We start from the raw sequence: 19,091 nt of genomic DNA, 5'->3' as shown, positions 1-19,091 counted from the left end.
ATGGCTATTGAATGATACCCTTATGGGTATCATCTGATGGCTACTGCACTGTATGTGGAAAAAAAAATGCACTCTATATACTGATTTGTAATTCACATACACTATATTGCCAAAGGTATTTGGCCACCCATCCAAATCAGGTGTCCTAATCACTTGGCCCGGTTATAAAACCAAGCACTTAGGCATGGAGACTGTTTCTACAAACATTTGCGAAAGAATGGGCCGCTTTCAGTGATTTCCAGCGTGGAACTGTCATAGGATGCCACCTGTGCAACAATCCCAGTCGTGAAGTTTCCTCGCTCCTAAAAATTCCAAAGTCAACTTTATTATAAGATAAGTGAAGAGTTTGGGAACAACAGCAACTCAGCCACCAAGTGGTAGGCCACGTAAACTGACAGAGAGGGGTGAAGCGCATAGTGCAAAAGACTTTCTGCACAGTCAGTTGCTACAGAGCTCCAAACTTCATGTGACCTTCCAATTAGCCCACGTACAGTACGCAGAGAGCGTCATGGAATGGGTTTCCATGGCCGAGCAGCTGCATCTAAGCCATACATCACCAAATCCAATGCAGAGTGTGGGATGCAGTGGTGTAAAGCACGTCGCCACTGGACTCTAGAGCAGTGGAGACGCCTTCTCTGGAGTGATGAATCACGCTTTTCCATCTGGCAATCTGATGGACCAGGAGGATGCCAGGAAAACGCTACATTTCGGCATTGTGCCGAGTGTGAAATTTGGTGGAGGAGGAATTATGGTGTGGGCTTGTTTTTTCCAAGGAGTTGGGCTTGGCCCCTTAGTTCCAGTGAAAGGAACGTTGAATTCTCCAGGATACCAAAACATTTTGGACAATTCCATGCTCCCAACCTGGTGGGAACAGTTTGGAGCGGGCCCCTTCCTCTTCCAACCTGACTGTGCACCAGAGCACAAAGCAAGGTCCATAAAGACATGGATGACACAGTCTGGTGTGGATGAACTTGACTGGCCTGCACAGAGTCCTGACCTGAACCCGATAGAATATACCTTTGGGAGGAATTAAAACGGAGACTGGAAGCCAGGCCTTCTCCACCAACATCAGTGTGTGACCTCACCACTTTTGGAAGAATGGTGGAAAATTCCTATAAACACACTCGGCAACCTTGTGGACAGCCTTCCCAGAAGAGTTGAAGCTGTAATAGCTGCAAAAGGTGGACTGACATCATATTGAACCCTATGGGTTAGGAATGGGATGACACTTCATATGTGAGTCAAGGCAGGTAAAAATACTTTTGGCAATATAGTGTATGTATTGTACTTGTATTTTAAAAGTGTTTATCATTATGTAAATTTAATATTGTTGTGTATTTTCAATCCTGTGTCATTTTATTGTGGCTGTTAGAAGCACCATAAAAAGGACTACAGATGGAAATTAGCACGGTGCTAAATCTGGTGCAGCCATCTTCTTATTGTAACTGCACATTGTCCTTCAAATGAACAAATACAACCAACAACCTCTTCCTCTCACGCGAGACCCACCCAGGAATGGGGCCAGGGTGAATCCCTTCCCTACTGAACATTACTTGTAATGAAGCTTGTTGGAACGAAAAAAAAAACAAAAACAAGAGAAAACCGCAAAATAAGCGGACTGTCACCCCGAAACGGTCCCGAAACACAACCTTGGCTCTGCGCAGAGTCCGGAAAGTTCGTGCTAGAGGACTAAAGTCCTCGGCTCACAATGCACAGCATTGCTTGTCCTCACCTTTCAGTCCTATTGAGAAAAAAAAACAAAAAAAAAACAGCAACACTCACTTTACACGTTTGAAAGTCTGCTCGCCAAGCTCTCCTCTCGTTACCTTTTCCCGATTTCGTTTTGCCGCAGAAAGTGGATGTTGTTGGCGCTGTCGGCCAGCTCCGGGTACTGCTCCGTGGACAGCACGTAGTAGCCGTCGTAGCCCAGAACCTTGCCGCCGCTCAGGAGCTGCCTCTTCTCGCCTTCGGTCCACGGGCGCCCGCCCTCCTCGCCGTCCCGCACCCGCTGCTGCTCCCCGGCCCAGGCTCCGGCCAGGGCGCGCTGGCGGGCGAGCTCCGCCACCCGCGCCTTCTCCTCGTCCACGGCGACGCCGTAGCGCACGTGGAGGGCGAGGGCGCCGGCGCGCACCTCCACGTCGGCGAAGCGCCGCGTGCGGCCGTCCACGACCGTGGTGGACTGGGCCACCGTCACGTTGACGCCGTTCTCCAGCGTTTTGTGTCCGCTGGTGAGGTGCAAGGCGGCGAGGTCGGCGTCCGGCAGGCCCGGCTTGACGAAGTAGTGCGTGTCGCGGCCTTCCACGGTGAAGTGAAGGTCCTCCAGGTAGAAGGCGTTGTTGAGGATGGTCGCCACCTTGATGCAGTCTTCGCCGGCCATGTTGAGGGTGTGGGCGTGCACGCTGCCTTTATATACGGCGAACATCACCGCCCTTCCGATGGGCGACATGGCGGCGGAGAACCACAGCCAGGACTTCTCGCCCCGGCGGCCTCGGCTGAGGTGGACCTCCGGCAGCCGCTCAAAGGACAGGAGCGATTGCGCCTGTCTGGTGACTTCCTGCTGCACCCCGGAGATGGACTGTAGGGGAGAGTGCGGTGAAATGTTAACATGGCGCCACTCCGCTCGCCTCCTTAGATGCCGTGGAGGCTTTTTGCAGGTGCAATTCCCCCCCGTGACGCTTTTCATGCCACACTTCTTTTTGCCCCAAGTCGCCTTACGTAAAAAGACAGTTTCACGTCTATAGAGGCGGAAAAAAGATGCCAATGTGTTCTGCACACTGCTCGCTTCATTATGCAAATAGCTCCCAATTAAAAGTGTTATTCTAAGAATTGCAGCTTCAAAAAAGATGTAGGAGGAAAAATGTTCTGTGAGTACAAGTGGGGGAAAGGATCGACTCTTGCTGTCAAACGTCCAAATATCAGTTACCGTAAATTCTTGGCTGCTACTTTTTTCTTTCACTTTGAACTAGGGCTGGGCGATACCTGGAATATACCCCATATATATTTTATTTGCGTGCGCATGCGTCGATCTAGACAGCCGCTGCTGCAGTTTGCTCCGTCCTTGTCTTTTGTTTTTGTTCTTTGTGAACTAGTGTTGTCCCGATACCAATATTTTGGTACCGGTACCAAAATATTGGTAAAGGGGACCACAAAAAATTGCATTATTGGCTTTATTTAAACAACAAATCTTAAGGTATTTTAAACATATGTTTCTTATTGCAAGTTTATCTTTAAATAAAATAGTGAACATACTAGACAGCTTGTCTTTTAGTAGTAAGTAAACAAACAAAGACTCCTAATTTAGCTGCTGACATATGCAGTAACATATTGTGTCATTTTCCATTCTATTATTTGGTCAAAATTATTAAGGACAAGTGGTAGAAAATGAATTATTAATCTACAAACCCTGTTTCCATGTGAGTTGGGAAATTGTGTTAGATGTAAATATAAACGGAATACATCCATCCATCCATCCATCTTCTTCCGCTTATCCGAGGTCGGGTCGCGGGGGCAGCAGCCTAAGCAGGGAAGCCCAGACTTCCCTCTCCCCAGCCACTTCGTCCAGCTCTTTCTGTGGGACCCCGAGGCGTTCCCAGGCCAGCCGGGAGACATAGTCTTCCCAACGTGTCCTGGGTCTTCCCCGCGGCCTCCTACCGGTCGGACGTGCCCTAAACACCTCCCTAGGGAGGCGTTCGGGTGGCATCCTGACCAGATGCCCGAACCACCTCATCTGGCTCCTCTCGATGTGGAGGAGCAGCGGCTTTACTTTGAGCTCCTCCCGGATGGCAGAGCTTCTCACCCTATCTCTAAGGGAGAGCCCCGCCACCCGGCGGAGGAAACTCATTTCGGCCGCTTGTACCCGTGATCTTGTCCTTTCGGTCATAACCCTAAGCTCATGACCATAGGTGAGGATGGGAACGTAGATCGACCGGTAAATTGAGAGCTTTGCTTTCCGGCTCAGCTCCTTCTTCACCACAACGGACCGATACAGCGTCCGCATTACTGAAGACGCCGCACCGATCCGCCTGTCGATCTCACGATTCACTCTTCCCTCACTCGTGAACAAGACTCCGAGGTACTTGAACTCCTCCACTTGGGGCAAGATCTCCTCCCCAACCCGGAGATGGCACTCCACCCTTTTCCGGGCGAGAACCATGGACTCGGACTCGGAGGTGCTGATTCTCATCCCAGTCGCTTCACACTCAGCTGCGAACCGATCCATTGAGAGCTGAAGGTCCTGGCCAGATGAAGCCATCAGGACCACATCATCTGCAAAAAGCAGAGACCTAATCCTGCAGCCACCAAACCAGATCCCCTCAACACCCTGACTGCGCCTAGAAATTCTGTCCATAAAAGTTATGAACAGAATTGGTGACAAAGGGCAGCCTTGGCGGAGTCCAACCCTCACTGGAAACGTGTCCGACTTACTACCGGCAATGCGGACCAAGCTCTGACACTGATCATACAGGGAGCGGACTGCCACAATCAGACAGTCCGATACCCCATACTCTCTGAGCACTCCCCACAGGACTTCCCGAGGGACACGGTCGAATGCCTTCTCCAAGTCCACAAAACACATGTAGATTGGTTGGGCAAACTCCCATGCACCCTCAAGGACCCTGCCGAGAGTATAGAGCTGGTCCACAGTTCCACGACCAGGACGAAAACCACACTTAGAGATAGGGTGAGAAGCTCTGCTATCCGGGAGGAGCTCAAAGTAAAGCCGCTGCTCCTCCACATCGAGAGGAGCCAGATGAGGTGGTTCGGGCATCTGGTCAGGATGCCACCCGAACGCCTCCCTAGGGAGGTGTTTAGGGCACGTCCGACCGGTAGGAGGCCGCGGGGAAGACCCAGGACACGTTGGGAAGACTATGTCTCCCGGTTGGCCTGGGAACGCCTCGGGGTCCCACAGGAAGAGCTGGACGAAGTGGCTGGGGAGAGGGAAGTCTGGGCTTCCCTGCTTAGGCTGCTGCCCCCGCGACCCGACCTCGGATAAGCGGAAGAAGATGGATGGATGGATGGACGTTTAGTCTACATTTACTTTTATCAAGTCGTGCCCTTCTAAAAATGCAGTTTATAAGTGTTTTGTTCGTCCTACTGACGGTGGGAACGCTACTAAAGAGCTCAAACGGACGACAAGAGGTGAGAGCCTCTTTCATCTACACCAGGGAACAGTTGTTAGCGGCACCAGTTATTAGCATCCAGCTAACGGACCCGGCGCTAACTAACCAGATCCCGGAGGAGCTAAAAAGGACTTATGGAGGTGCTCGTGGCTGTCGAGGGAAAGGGAGACGCTCGAGACAGAAGAGGGCTGACGTGAGGAGGGAGAGAAGGAGATACAAACCATATCTTCCTTCCGTCGTCATGGGTAACGTGCGGTCTCTGGCAAATAAAATGGAAGAGTTGTCGGTGCTTGCCGCTAGTCAGAAAGAATATTGTGAGTGTAGCCTAATGTGTTTTACTGAGACGTGGCTGCACGACGATGTTCCAGATAGTAACGTCTCTATAAACGGGTTTCAAACGGTGCGGCTGTCTTCTTTTAATAGATTTATTACAATCTTTGGCAAGCTAAGTAATGTTTGCTGTGGTCTGGAACAACATGGCGCACATACATCTATCAGAAATGCAGCCAATATTACATACAGATAATGTGTCATGAGACATTCAAAAGTAAATTATATACAAAGAGGATAACAGCAAATAATATTAAATTAGCTCAAATATACCTACAGATGTGGCATAATGATGCAATGTGTACATACAGCTAGCCTAAATAGCATGTTAGCATTGATTGGCTAGCAGTCATGCACTGACCAAATATGTCTGATTAGCACTCCAACAAGTCAATAACCAGCAAAGCGCACCTTTGTGCATTCACGCACAGTATACAAAGTTTGGTGAACAAAATGAGAAGTGGAAGATTTAACATGTAAACAAACTGTTGCGTCACAGTCCACACTATGGTGAGTTCAAGAACCGCCAAAATTAGTAGGACAAAACGATGTCAACCAAATAGTGTCATCAGTGAAGCATACACACTAGAGATGCGCGGATAGGCAATTATTTCATCCGCAACCGCATCAGAAAGTCGTCAACCATCCGCAATCCACCCGATCTAACATTTGATCAGAACCGCATCCGCCCGCCATCCGCCCGCACCCGCCCGTTGTTATATATCTAATATAGACGATGCAAGGCATTAGTGAGGTTATAAAGCTTTTGCCTGTTAAAGAAAGGAGACTGATCCAATGCAGCACAGACATTCGCGTGCCACGCTGTCACGACCCAGACGCACACCAGTGCGCAATCATATGGGAGCCGCGCTGAGCGCACCTCCAAGCGCATCTCGCTGCCGGCGACGGCCGGGTATATGGGCCCGACGCTCCAGCGCCATCCATTTTCAGGGCTAGTTGATTCGGCAGGTGGGTTGTTACACACTCCTTAGCGGGTTCCGACTTCCATGGCCACCGTCCTAGCTGCTGTCTATATCAACCAGGGTGAGCCCCACCCCTTTCGTGAGCGCACTGCGCGCGGAGTGACCCCTGTTACGCCCCCCCGGCAACAGGGGTGGCGGGCAGGTAAGCTGCGCGGGCGGAGCGCGCGGAATGACCCCTGTTACGAGCCCCCGGCCATGGGGGTGGCGGGCAGGTAAGCTGCTTACCTGCTGCGCGTGACGCCGGCCGCGGCGAAGGCGGACGAGGCAGGGTGTCGGTGCGGTGGGCGCGGTGGTGACCCTGGACGTGCGTCGGGCCCTTCTCGCGGATCGCCTCAGCTACGGCTCCCGGTGGGGCCCTCTCGGGGGAAGGGGCCTCGGTCCCGGACCCCGGCGAGGCGTCCCTTCTCCGCTCCGTAAAAGTGTCCATCTCTTTTTTTTTTTTTCTTCTGTTGTGGCATATGCAGCAGGTGCCTGCTCGTTTTTCGTATGTGGGTAACAACATTTAACTATGTATATATATTTCCGAATTGGTTTAACTGCCACCCGCCTGAATCTATTTAAAATCAATTTTTTTTTTTATTTCAACCGCCTGACCCGACCCGACCCGACCCGCGGATAAAATCTAATTTTTTTAAATTTCATCCGCCCGATCCGCGGATAATCCGCGGACTCCGCGGTTGTGCCCGCAAACCGCGCATCTCTAATACACACAAACATATTAAACAGTGGGTTTTCTAACAATTGGGAAGGTTTGTGTCATGTTTGTCCTCAAACAAAAAAAAAAATACTAAAACAAAATAAATATTTCTCTCCATCTTTTTCCATTTTCAATCCTTTTTTAAAAAAAATGCTCCAGGTAGCCACTAGGCCGGCACTAAAGAGCCGCGGGTTGCTGACCCCCGCTCTAAGGTGTATGGCTGCGGAAGTAAAGAAAAAAAGTGTAAAAACAGCTAAACAAGTTAACATGCCAAGTGGTTAAGACTGTTGGCTAGGAATAGAGGGTGGTTCAAATCCCGGTTGGATCAAATTGCAACTTCTGAGGCTGGAAGCCTCCAGGTGACATACATTGTAGCTGTAAACATAAATGATTGAATGAACTTTTTTCAAAATCCAATTACAATTAACCTATCTTATATTAATGGTACCCAGGAGAGCTCATTGGTCAAGGCTCTTTATTATTGACTTTCTACTCCTATTTCCACCCACCTCAGGAGTTATACTCACACAAGGTGTCATCATTGACTATTTATCAGGATCTTTAGCATTGACTTAATTTTTTAACAACAGCTACTGGGTTCGAATCCCAGTAGGACTGATAGGTAGTGATGGGTTGATGAGGCGTCATGAAGCGTTTCGACGCATTGCAAAACTGTATTGATACTGTGTCGATACTGTGTCACTAAATACTGACATCTGCTGGACATTAAAAATCCCTACAGGCAACCTATGGACCGACTCAACTGACACTGATTTTATGCCCTAGTACAGGGGTCACCAACCTTTTTGAAACCAAAAACTACTTCTTGGGTACTGATTAATGCGAAGGGCTACCAGTTTGATACACACTTAAATAAATAAATATATTGTCATTTGTAAGTTACACGTAAGTGTGATTCAAACAAGAATAGCTAAATAAATAAATGTATATATATATAAAAAAATGGGTATTTCTGTCTGTCATTCCGTTGTACATTTTTTTTTCCTTTTACGGAAGGTTTTTTCTAGAGAATAAATGATGAAAAAAACACTTAATTGAACGGTTTAAAAGAGGAGAAAACACGAAAAAAAATCTAATCAAATTTTGAAACATAGTTTATCTTTAATTTCGACTCTTTAAAATTCAAAATTCAACCGACAAAAAGAAGAGAAAAACTAGCTAATTTGAATCCTTTTGAAAAAATAAAAAAAATAATTTATGGGACATCATTAGTAATTTTTCCTGATTAAGATACATTTTAGAATTTTGATTACATGTTTTAAATTGGTTAAAATCCAATCTGCACTTTGTCAGACTATTTAACAAATTGGACCAAGCTATATTTCTAACAAAGACAAATCAGTATTTCTTCTAGATTTTCCAGAACAATAATTTTAAAAGAAATTCAAAATACTTTGAAATTAGATTTAAATTTGATTCTACAGATGTTCTAGATTTGTTAGAATAATTTTTTTGAATTTTAATCATTGTAAGTTTGAAGAAATATTTCACAAATATTCTTCGTCGAAAAAACAGAAGCTAAAATATTTATTATTCTTTACAATGAAAAAAAAATAAATTTACTTGAACATTGATTTAAATTGTCAGGAAAGAAGAGGAAGACATTTAAAAGGTAATAAGGTATATGTGTTTAAAAATCCTAAAATCATTTTTAAGGTTGTATTTTTTCTCTAAAATTGTAATAAGAAGCAAAGTAAAAAAAAATAAATGAATTTATTTAAACAAGTGAAGACCAAGTCTTTAAAATATTTTCATGGATTTTCAAATTCTATTTGAGTTTTGTCTCTTTTAGAATTAAAAATGTCAAGCAAAGCGAGACCAGCTTGCTAATAAATAAATGACATTTAAAAAATAGAGGCAGCTCACTGGTAAGTGCTGCTCTTTGAGCTATTTTTAGAACAGGCGAGTGGGCGACTGATCTGGTCCTTACGCCCGCGGGCGTTGGTGACCCCTGCCCTAGTATATACAATAATATAAACCAAGTCATTGTATTTCATTTAGAATCATTTCATATCTTCATTTAAATAAAAATATATTTGTATCTTTTTTAGATACAGTCAATAAATAATGTGAACATGTATCATAACATGGAAATCTAAGAGAACGTGTTGTGGATGATTGTGGACTGGGAATTTTTTTTATTTTATTTTTTTACACATTTTTATAAAAAAATAAAAAATAAAAAAAAAAGTTTTTCCGACGTATTACATTTTAGACGATTTCTCTTCTTAGTTATTATTTCTCCGGCTGTAGAAAAGACCCGCTCACAGGGCACAGAGGAGGCGTCAGTGCGACACAGTTGGCGTATCGGTCACGTGACCAAAACAGCTCATGATCGGTCACGTGACTTTCTAAAAGCGGTACGCGCACCGACACAGGGTTTTGCTCTACGAGCTCGACGCATGCGCCGATGCATCGGTGTTGCCGGACCCATCACTACTGATAGGTAACTTACAAACTCGACGAGGAAGAGTTAGTGTTTTATCTCCATCATAGTTTACAGACACAGGTTCACCATTAAATCTGGTCTTAAAAAGACCCAAAGTAGCTCAGTGGGTAACACCAATACTGTTAACCAAGGGGCACTGGGTTCAAGTCCCACTTACAGTTTTATATCATAGTTTACTGAGACAGGTTCTCAATAAATACATGTCACAAAACACAAATCAGAGATCGTGTTCGACAGGAGATGGTTAAACAGCCAGCTCCCAATCAAAGGGTTCCGGGTTCAGATCCCAGTCAGGCCACTCTGACACTAGTAAAGCTCTAGTCAGAGAAATACAACTTTTGTATGATAGTTTAAAGGTTCTCAATTAAATATGTCATTGGGGACTAAAATCTCTTTTTAAGAATACCAAGGATAGCTGAAGGGTTAAACAGCTAGCTTCCAATCAAAGGGTTCTGGGTTCAATCCCAGTCAGGTCACTCTACAACTACTAAATATCCACTCAGAGCAATAAACCTTTTAATTGAAAGTTTACTGAGACACTTCTCAATTAAATATGTCATTGGGGCCCGAAATCTGGTTACCAAAAGACAAAGGATAGCTGGGATTGAACCCAGAACCCTTTGATTGGAAGGTAGCTGCTTTAACCATTCAGCTATCCTTGGTATTCTTGAAGGGGGATTTCCGTCCCCAATGACATATGTAATTGAGAACCTGTCTCAGTAAACTATGATATAAAAGAGTAATTTCTCTGACTGGATCTTTCCTAGTTACCAAACGATCTGACTGGGATTTGAACCCAGTCCCATTTGATTGGGCGCTAGCTGCTTTGACCACTAAGCTATTCTTGGTCTTCTAGAAGGTAGATTTCGGGCCCCAATTACATGTTTAATTGAGAACCTGTCTCACTAAATCACAATGATAGTGAAACAAAACACTATCTCCCGACTGGGACTTGAACCCAGTACCCCTTGCTTGGTGGCCAACAGTGTTAACCACTCAGCTATCCCAGGTCTTGCAGAGCTAGATTCCAGGCTTTGATTTGTGTTTTGTAACATGTATTTTGATACAGCAGAGTGCTCCTCTCACAGAAAGGATCTTTGAACTGCATTTTTCCACAGGTTTTTAGTGCTCCCGTCAAGCAAGATCTTTGATTTGTGTTTTGTAACATGTATTTTGATACATCAGAGTAATCATCTCACAGAAATGATCTTTGATCTGCATTTTCCCACAGTTTTTTAGTGCTCCCGTCAAGCAAGATCTTTGAATTGTGTTTTGTAACATGTATTTTGATACAGCAAAGTGCTCCTCTCACAGAAAGGATCTTTGAACTGCATTTTTCCACAGTTTTGTAGTGCTCCCGTCAAGCAAGATCTTTGATTTGTGTTTTGTAACATGTATTTTAATACAGCAGAGTGCTCCTCTCACAGAAAGGATGTTTGAACTGCATTGTTCCACAGTTTTTTAGTGCTCCCGTCAAGCAAGATCTTTGATTTGTGTTTTGTAACATGTATTTTAATACAGCAGAGTGCTCCTCTCACAGAAAGGATCTTTGAACTGCATTTTTCCACAGTTTTTAGTGCTCCCGTCAAGCAAGATCTTTGATTTGTGTTTTGTAACATATATTTTGATACAGCAGAGTGCTCCTCTTACAGAAAGGATCTTTGAACTGCATTTTTCCGTAGTTTTTAGTGCTCCCGTCAAGCAAGATCTTTGATTTGTGTTTTGTAACATGTATTTTAATACAGCAGAGTGCTCCTCTTACAGAAAGGATCTTTGAACTGCATTTTTCCACAGTTTTTAGTGCTCCCGTCAAGCAAGATCTTTGATTTGTGTTTTGTAACATGTATTTTAATACAGCAGAGTGCTCCTCTCACAGAAAGGATGTTTGAACTGCATTTTTCCACAGTTTTTAGTGCTCCCGTCAAGCAAGATCTTTGATTTGTGTTTTGTAACATGTATTTTGATATATCAGAGATCTCCTCTCACAGAAAGGATCTTTGAACTGCATTTTTCCACAGTTTTTTAGTGCTCCCGTCAAGCAAGATCTTTGATTTGTGTTTTGTAACATGTATTTTATTACAGCAGAGTGCTCCTCTCACAGAAAGGATCTTTGAACTGCATTTTTCCACAGTTTTTTAGTGTTCCCGTCAACCAAGATCTTTGATTTGTGTTTTGTAACATGTATTTTGATACAGCAGAGTGCTCCTCTTACAGAAAGGATCTTTGAACTGCATTTTTCCAGTTTTTTAGTGCTCCCGTCAAGCAAGATCTTTGATTTGTGTTTTGTAACATGTATTTTGATACAGCAAAGTGCTCCTCTCACAGAAAGGATCTTTGAACTGCATTTTTCCACAGTTTTTAGTGCTCCCGTCAAGCAAGATCTTTGATTTGTGTTTTGTAACATGTATTTTAATACAGCAGAGTGCTCCTCTCACAGAAAGGATCTTTGAACTGCATTTTTCCACAGTTTTTAGTGCTCCCGTCAAGCAAGATCTTTGAATTGTGTTTTGTAACATGTATTTGATTACAGCAGAGTGCTCCTCTCACAGAAAGGATCTTTGAACTGCATTTTTCCACAGTTTTTTAGTGCTCCCGTCAAGCAAGATCTTTGATTTTTGTTTTGTAACATGTATTTTGATACATCAGAGATCTCCTCTCACAGAAAGGATCTTTGAACTGCATTTTTCCACACTTTTTTAGTGCTCCCGTCAAGCAAGATCTTTGATTTGTGTTTTGTAACATGTATTTTAATACAGCAGAATGCTCCTCTCACAGAAAGGATCTTTGAACTGCATTTTTCCACAGTTTTTAGTGCTCCCGTCAAGCAAGATCTTTGATTTGTGTTTTGTAACATGTATTTTATTACAGCAGAGTGCTTCTCTCACAGAAAGGATGTTTGAACTGCATTTTTCCACAGTTTTTTAGTGCTCCCGTCAAGCAAGATCTTTGAATTGTGTTTTGTAACATGTATTTGATTACAGCAGAGTGCTCCTCTCACAGAAAGGATCTTTGAACTGCATTTTTCCACAGTTTTTAGTGCTCCCGTCAAGCAAGATCTTTGATTTGTGTTTTGTAACATGTATTTTGATACAGCAGAGTGCTCCTCTTACAGAAAGGATCTTTGAACTGCATTTTTCCAGTTTTTTAGTGCTCCCGTCAAGCAAGATCTTTGATTTGTGTTTTGTAACATGTATTTTGATACAGCAAAGTGCTCCTCTCACAGAAAGGATCTTTGAACTGCATTTTTCCACAGTTTTTAGTGCTCCCGTCAAGCAAGATCTTTGATTTGTGTTTTGTAACATGTATTTTAATACAGCAGAGTGCTCCTCTCACAGAAAGGATCTTTGAACTGCATTTTTCCACAGTTTTTAGTGCTCCCGTCAAGCAAGATCTTTGAATTGTGTTTTGTAACATGTATTTGATTACAGCAGAGTGCTCCTCTCACAGAAAGGATCTTTGAACTGCATTTTTCCACAGTTTTTTAGTGCTCCCGTCAAGCAAGATCTTTGATTTTTGTTTTGTAACATGTATTTTGATACATCAGAGATCTCCTCTCACAGAAAGGATCTTTGAACTGCATTTTTCCACACTTTTTTAGTGCTCCCGTCAAGCAAGATCTTTGATTTGTGTTTTGTAACATGTATTTTAATACAGCAGAATGCTCCTCTCACAGAAAGGATCTTTGAACTGCATTTTTCCACAGTTTTTAGTGCTCCCGTCAAGCAAGATCTTTGATTTGTGTTTTGTAACATGTATTTTGATACATCAGAGTAATCATCTCACAGAAATGATCTTTGATCTGCATTTTCCCACAGTTTTTTAGTGCTCCCGTCAAGCAAGATCTTTGAATTGTGTTTTGTAACATGTATTTTAATACAGCAGAGTGCTCCTCTCACAGACAGGATCTTTGAACTGCATTTTTCCACAGTTTTTAGTGCTCCCGTCAAGCAAGATCTTTGATTTGTGTTTTGTAACATGTATTTTATTACAGCAGAGTGCTCCTCTCACAGAAAGGATGTTTGAACTGCATTTTTCCACACTTTTTTAGTGCTCCCGTCAAGCAAGATCTTTGATTTGTGTTTTGTAACATGTATTTTAATACAGCAGAGTGCTCCTCTCACAGACAGGATCTTTGAACTGCATTTTTCCACAGTTTTTAGTGCTCCCGTCAAGCAAGATCTTTGATTTGTGTTTGGTAACATGTATTTTAATACAGCAGAGTGCTCCTCTCACAGAAAGGATGTTTGAACTGCAATTTTCCACGGTTTTTTAATGCTCCCGGCAAGCAAGATCTTTGATTTGTGTTTTGTAACATGTATTTTGATACAGCAGAGTGCTCCTGTCACAGAAAGGATCTTTGAACTGCATTTTTCCACAGTTTTTTAGTGCTCCCGTCAAGCAAGATCTTTGATTTGTGTTTTGTAACATGTATTTAAAAACAGCAGAGTGCTCCTGGCACAGAAAGGATCTTTGATCTGCATTTTTCCACAGTACAGTGCTCCCGTCCAGTAGCTAAAACACTGTGGATGGATGTTAGCTGCAAGCTAGCTAGCCAAGGCCTAAAGCAGCTCTTCCTGAGGTTGTTTCAGTGTTATAACTTCACCTTTATCTTTACTTTTTACAACAAAATGCATCCATTCTCCCTTTTCTGTCTACACACTGTGTCTGCTTGTAAGTACTCTGTGTGTGTGTGCTGCCCAACAGCAGTAAAACCAGCAATGGCATGGTTGACTATTTGCTTGATCAGTAACTTAACAAAGCTCCAGAGTTTTGGTTCACCTCCATCATTGTTTACTAAGACGGGTCCTCGATTATATTTGTCATTAGGGCCTGGAATCTAGTTCTGCAAGACCTGGGATAGCTGAGTGGTTAACACTGTTGGCCACCAAGCAAGGGGTACTGGGTTCAAATCCCAGTTGGGAGTTAGTGTTGTGTTTCACAATCATCATGATTTAGTGAGACAGGTTCTCAATTAAACATGTAATTGGGGCCAGAAATCTAGCTTCAAGAATAGCTTAGTGGTCAAAGCAGCTAGCGCCCAATCAAATGGGACTGGGTTCAAATCCCAGTCAGATAGTTTGGTAACTAGGAAAGATCCAGTCAGAGAAATTACTCTTTTATGTCATAGTTTACTGAGACAGGTTCTCAATTACATATGTCATTGGGGACGGAAATCCCCGTTCAAGAATACTAAGGATAGCTGAATGGTTAAAGCAGCTAGCTCCCAATCAAAGGGGACTGGGTTCAAATCCCAGTCAGATCACTCTGAAACTAGTAAAGATCTAGCCGAAGGAATAAGTCTTTTGTTTGATAGTTTAAAGTTTCTCAATTATATATGTCATTGGGGACGGAAATCTCCTTTCAAGAACACCAAGGATAGCTGAGTGGTTAAAGCAGCTATCTCCCAATCAAAGGGGACTGGGATCAAATCCCAGTCAGATCACTCTGGATCTAGTCAAAGGAATACATATTTTGTATGATAGTTTAAAGGTTCTCAATTATATATGTCATTGGGGACGGAAATCTCCGTTCAAGAACACCGAGGATAGCTGAATGGTTAAAGCAGCTACCTTCCAATCAAAGGGTTCTGGGTTCAATCCCAGTCAGGTCACTCTACAACTACTAAATATCCACTAAGAGCAATTCATCTTTTAAATGAAAGTTTACCGAGACAGTTCTCAATTATATATGTCACTGGGGCCCGAAATATGGTCACGATAAGACCACGGATAGCTGAATGGTAAAACAGCTAGCTCCCAATCAAAGGGTTCATGGGTTCAATCCCAGTCTAGGTCTGATCGGCTTGCCAAGCACAAGTAAGCAAGGGTGGGGAAGGACATTATGTGGGGGTGTATCACCTCCCCCACACAGAGTAAAGTTAAGTGGTAGCTGGTTAATTAACTTATAGTTAAAAAGGTAAGTGTGGGTAATAATAATAACAAATAGTCTATAGTCCAAAAGTCAAGGGTAACCTCGGGGGTTAGCTCCTCCTGCTTGCCGGGGCTAAAGTTGGTAAGTGTACCATCAGTAATTCCTAGGCTGGGATGGGCGGGAATAGGAAAATAGATAATTAATCATTGTGAGTGTTGACCAATCAGCTCTCCTGGTCTGACTAATTGCAATTGAGATAAGAAAAAAAAAAAAAACAGCAATTGATTCAATAAAAAAAACAGAAATAATTGGATAATAAAAAATAAGATTAATAAAAACATGTCTAATTGCAATTGAGATAATTGATTGAGTTGATTGATTGTGATAATTGACTTAATTAACTCAATTAGTTGAGATAATCAATTAACCCAGTACCCCTTGCTTGGTGGCCAACAGTGTTAACCACTCAGCTATCCCAGGTCTTGCAGAGCTCGATTCCAGGCTTTGATTTGTGTTTTGTAACATGCATTTTGATACATCAGAGTGCTCATCTCACAGAAAGGATCTTTGAACTGCATTTTTCCACAGTTTTTTAGTGCTCCCGTCAAGCAAGAACTTTGATTTGTGTTTTGTAACATGTATTTTGATACATCAGAGATCTCCTCTCACAGAAAGGATCTTTGAACTGCAATTTTCCACAGTTTTTTAGTGCTACCGTCAAGCAAGATCTTTGAATTGTGTTTTGTAACATGTATTTTGATACAGCAGAGTGCTCCTGTCACAGAAAGGATCTTTGAACTGCATTTTTCCACAGTTTTTAGTGCTCCCGTCAAGCAAGATCTTTGATTTGTGTTATGTAACATGTATTTAAAAACAGCAGAGTGCTCCTGGCACAGAAATGATCTTTGATCTGCATTTTTCCACAGTACAGTGCTCCCGTCCCGTAGCTAAAACACTGTGGATGGATGTTAGCTGCAAGCTAGCTAGCCATGTCTTAAAGCAGCTCTTCCTGAGGGTGTTTCAGTGTTATAACTTCACCTTTATCTTTACTTTTTACACCAAAATGCGTCCATTCTCCCTTTTCTGTCTACACACTGTGTCTGCTTGTAAGTACTCTGTGTGTGTGTGCTGCCCAACAGCAGTAAAACCAGCAATGTCATGGTTGACTATTTGCTTGATCAGTAACTTAACAAAGCTCCAAAGTTTTGGTTCACCTCCATCATTGTTTACTAAGACGGGTCCTCGATTATATTTGTCATTAGGGCCTGGAATCTAGATCTGCAAGACCTGGGATAGCTGACTGGTTAACACTGTTGGCCACCAAGCAAGGGGTACTGGGTTCAAATCCCAGTTGTGAGTTAGTGTTGTGTTTCACTATCATTATGATTTAGTGAGACAGGTTCTCAATTAAACATGTAATTGGGGCCAGAAATCTAGCTTCAAGAAGACCAAGAATAGCTTAGTGGTCAAAGCAGCTAGTGCCCAATCAAATGGGACTGGGTTCAAATCCCAGTCAGATCGTTTGGTAACTAGGAAAGATCCAGTCAGAGAAATTACTCTCTTATATCATAGTTTACTGAGACAGGTTCTCAATTACATATGTCATTGGGGACGGAAATCCCCTGTCAAGAATACCAAGGATAGCTGAATGGTTAAAGCAGCTAGCTCCCAATCAAAGGGGACTGGGTTCAAATCCCAGTCAGATCACTCTGAAACTAGTAAAGATCTAGTCGAAAGAATAAGTCTTTTGTTTGATAGTTTAAAGTTTCTCAATTATATATGTCATTGGGGACGGAAATCTCCGTTCAAGAACACCAAGGATAGCTGAATGGTTAAAGCAGCTATCTCCCAATCAAAGGGGACTGGGATCAAATCCCAGTCAGATCACTCTGGATCTAGTCAAAGGAATACATATTTTGTATGATAGTTTAAAGGTTCTCAATTATATATGCCATTGGGGATGGAAATCTCCGTTCAAGAACACCGAGGATAGCTGAATGGTTAAAGCAGCTACCTTCCAATCAAAGGGTTCTGGGTTCAATCCCAGTCAGGTCACTCTACAACTACTAAATATCCACTAAGAGCAATTCATCTTTTAAATGAAAGTTTACCGAGACAGTTCTCAATTATATATGTCACTGGGGCCCGAAATATGGTCACGATAAGACCACGGATAGCTGAATGGTAAAACAGCTAGCTCCCAATCAAAGGGTTCATGGGTTCAACCCCAGTCTAGGTCTGATCGGCTTGCCAAGCACAAGTAAGCAAGGGTGGGGAAGGACATTATGTGGGGGTGTATCACCTCCCCCACACAGAGTAAAGTTAAGTGGTAGCTGGTTAATTAACTTATAGTTAAAAAGGTAAGTGTGGGTAATAATAATAACAAATAGTCTATAGTCCAAAAGTCAAGGGTAACCTCGGGGGTTAGTTCCTCCTGCTTGCCGGGGCTAAAGTTGGTAAGTGTACCATCAGTAATTCCTAGGCTGGGATGGGCGGGAATAGGAAGATAGATAATTAATCATTGTGAGTGTTGACCAATCAGCTCTCCTGGTCTGACTAATTGCAATTATGAGATAAGAAGAAAAAGAAAACTGCAATTGATACAATACAAAAAATAGAAATAATTGGATAATAAAAAAATAAGATTCATAAAAACATGTCTAATTACAATTGAGATAATTGATTCAGTTAATTGATTATAATTGAGTTAATTAATGATTTCAATGAACTCAATTGCAATTTTAGTTTAGTTTAGTTTTAGTTTTAGTTTAGTTTAGTTTAGTTAATTAATTAACTCAATCAATTAACTTAATAATCTCAATCAATTATCTCATTCAATTAACTCAATTGCAATTAGACATGTTTTTATTTATCTTTTTTTTTCATTATCCAATTATTTCTATTTTTTTTTATTGTATCAATTGCAGTTTTTTTTTTTCTTCTTATCTCAATTGCAATTAGTCAGACCAGGAGAGCTGATTGGTCAACACTCACAATGATTACATTATCTATCTTCCTATTCCCGCCCATCCCAGCCTAGGAATTACTGATGGTACACTTACCAACTTTAGCCTCACGCAAGCAGGAGGAGCTAACCCCCGAGGTTACCCTTGACTTTTGGACTATAGACTATTTGTTATTATTATTACCCATACTTACCTTTTTAACTATAAGTTAATTAACCAGCTACCACTTAACTCTGTGTGGGGGAGGTGATACACCCCCACATAATGTCCTTCCCCACCCTTGCTCACGTGTGCCTGGCAAGCCGATCAGACCTAGACTGGGATTGAACCCATGAACCCTTTGATTGGGATCTAGCTGTTTTGCCATTCAGCTATCCGTGGTCTTATCGTGACCATGTTTCGGGCCCCAGTGACATATATAATTGAGAAGTGTCTCAGTAAACTTTCAATTAAAAGATTAATTGCTTTTAGTGGATATTTAGTAGTTGTAGAGTGACCTGACTGGGATTGAACCCAGAACCCTTTGATTGGAAGGTAGCTGCTTTAACCATTCAGCTATCCTTGGTGTTCTTGAAAGGAGATTTCCGTCCCCAATGACATATATAATTGAGAACCTTTAAACTATCATACAAAATATGTATTCCTTTGACTAGA

The 19,091-nt window shown here is 42.6% G+C and overlaps 1 protein-coding gene across 2 annotated transcripts in view; it reads right to left on the bottom strand.

Annotated features, from left to right (window-relative positions):
- Window positions 1–792: 792 nt before the first annotated feature.
- LOC133616971 (teneurin-3) overlaps window positions 793–19,091 on the bottom strand; it is a 745,483-nt gene continuing 727,184 nt past the window's right edge. The window contains exons 29-30 of one of the 2 annotated variants that reach the window (XM_061976583.1): window positions 1,827–2,575; window positions 793–1,741 (exon numbers count right to left, since the gene is read on the bottom strand). In XM_061976583.1, coding sequence (XP_061832567.1) covers window positions 1,729–1,741; window positions 1,827–2,575 — 762 coding nt within the window. In that variant the 3' untranslated portion in view covers window positions 793–1,728. Of the gene's footprint in view, window positions 2,576–19,091 lie in introns of both variants that reach the window. The other variant, XM_061976582.2, reaches the window with a different exon arrangement.

This window comes from Nerophis lumbriciformis, linkage group LG16, assembly GCF_033978685.3.
Source record: "Nerophis lumbriciformis linkage group LG16, RoL_Nlum_v2.1, whole genome shotgun sequence".
Taxonomy (NCBI): Eukaryota; Metazoa; Chordata; class Actinopteri; order Syngnathiformes; family Syngnathidae; genus Nerophis; species Nerophis lumbriciformis.
Note: the sequence above shows the minus strand (reverse complement) of the source record. Positions and strands in the feature narration are given on the sequence as shown.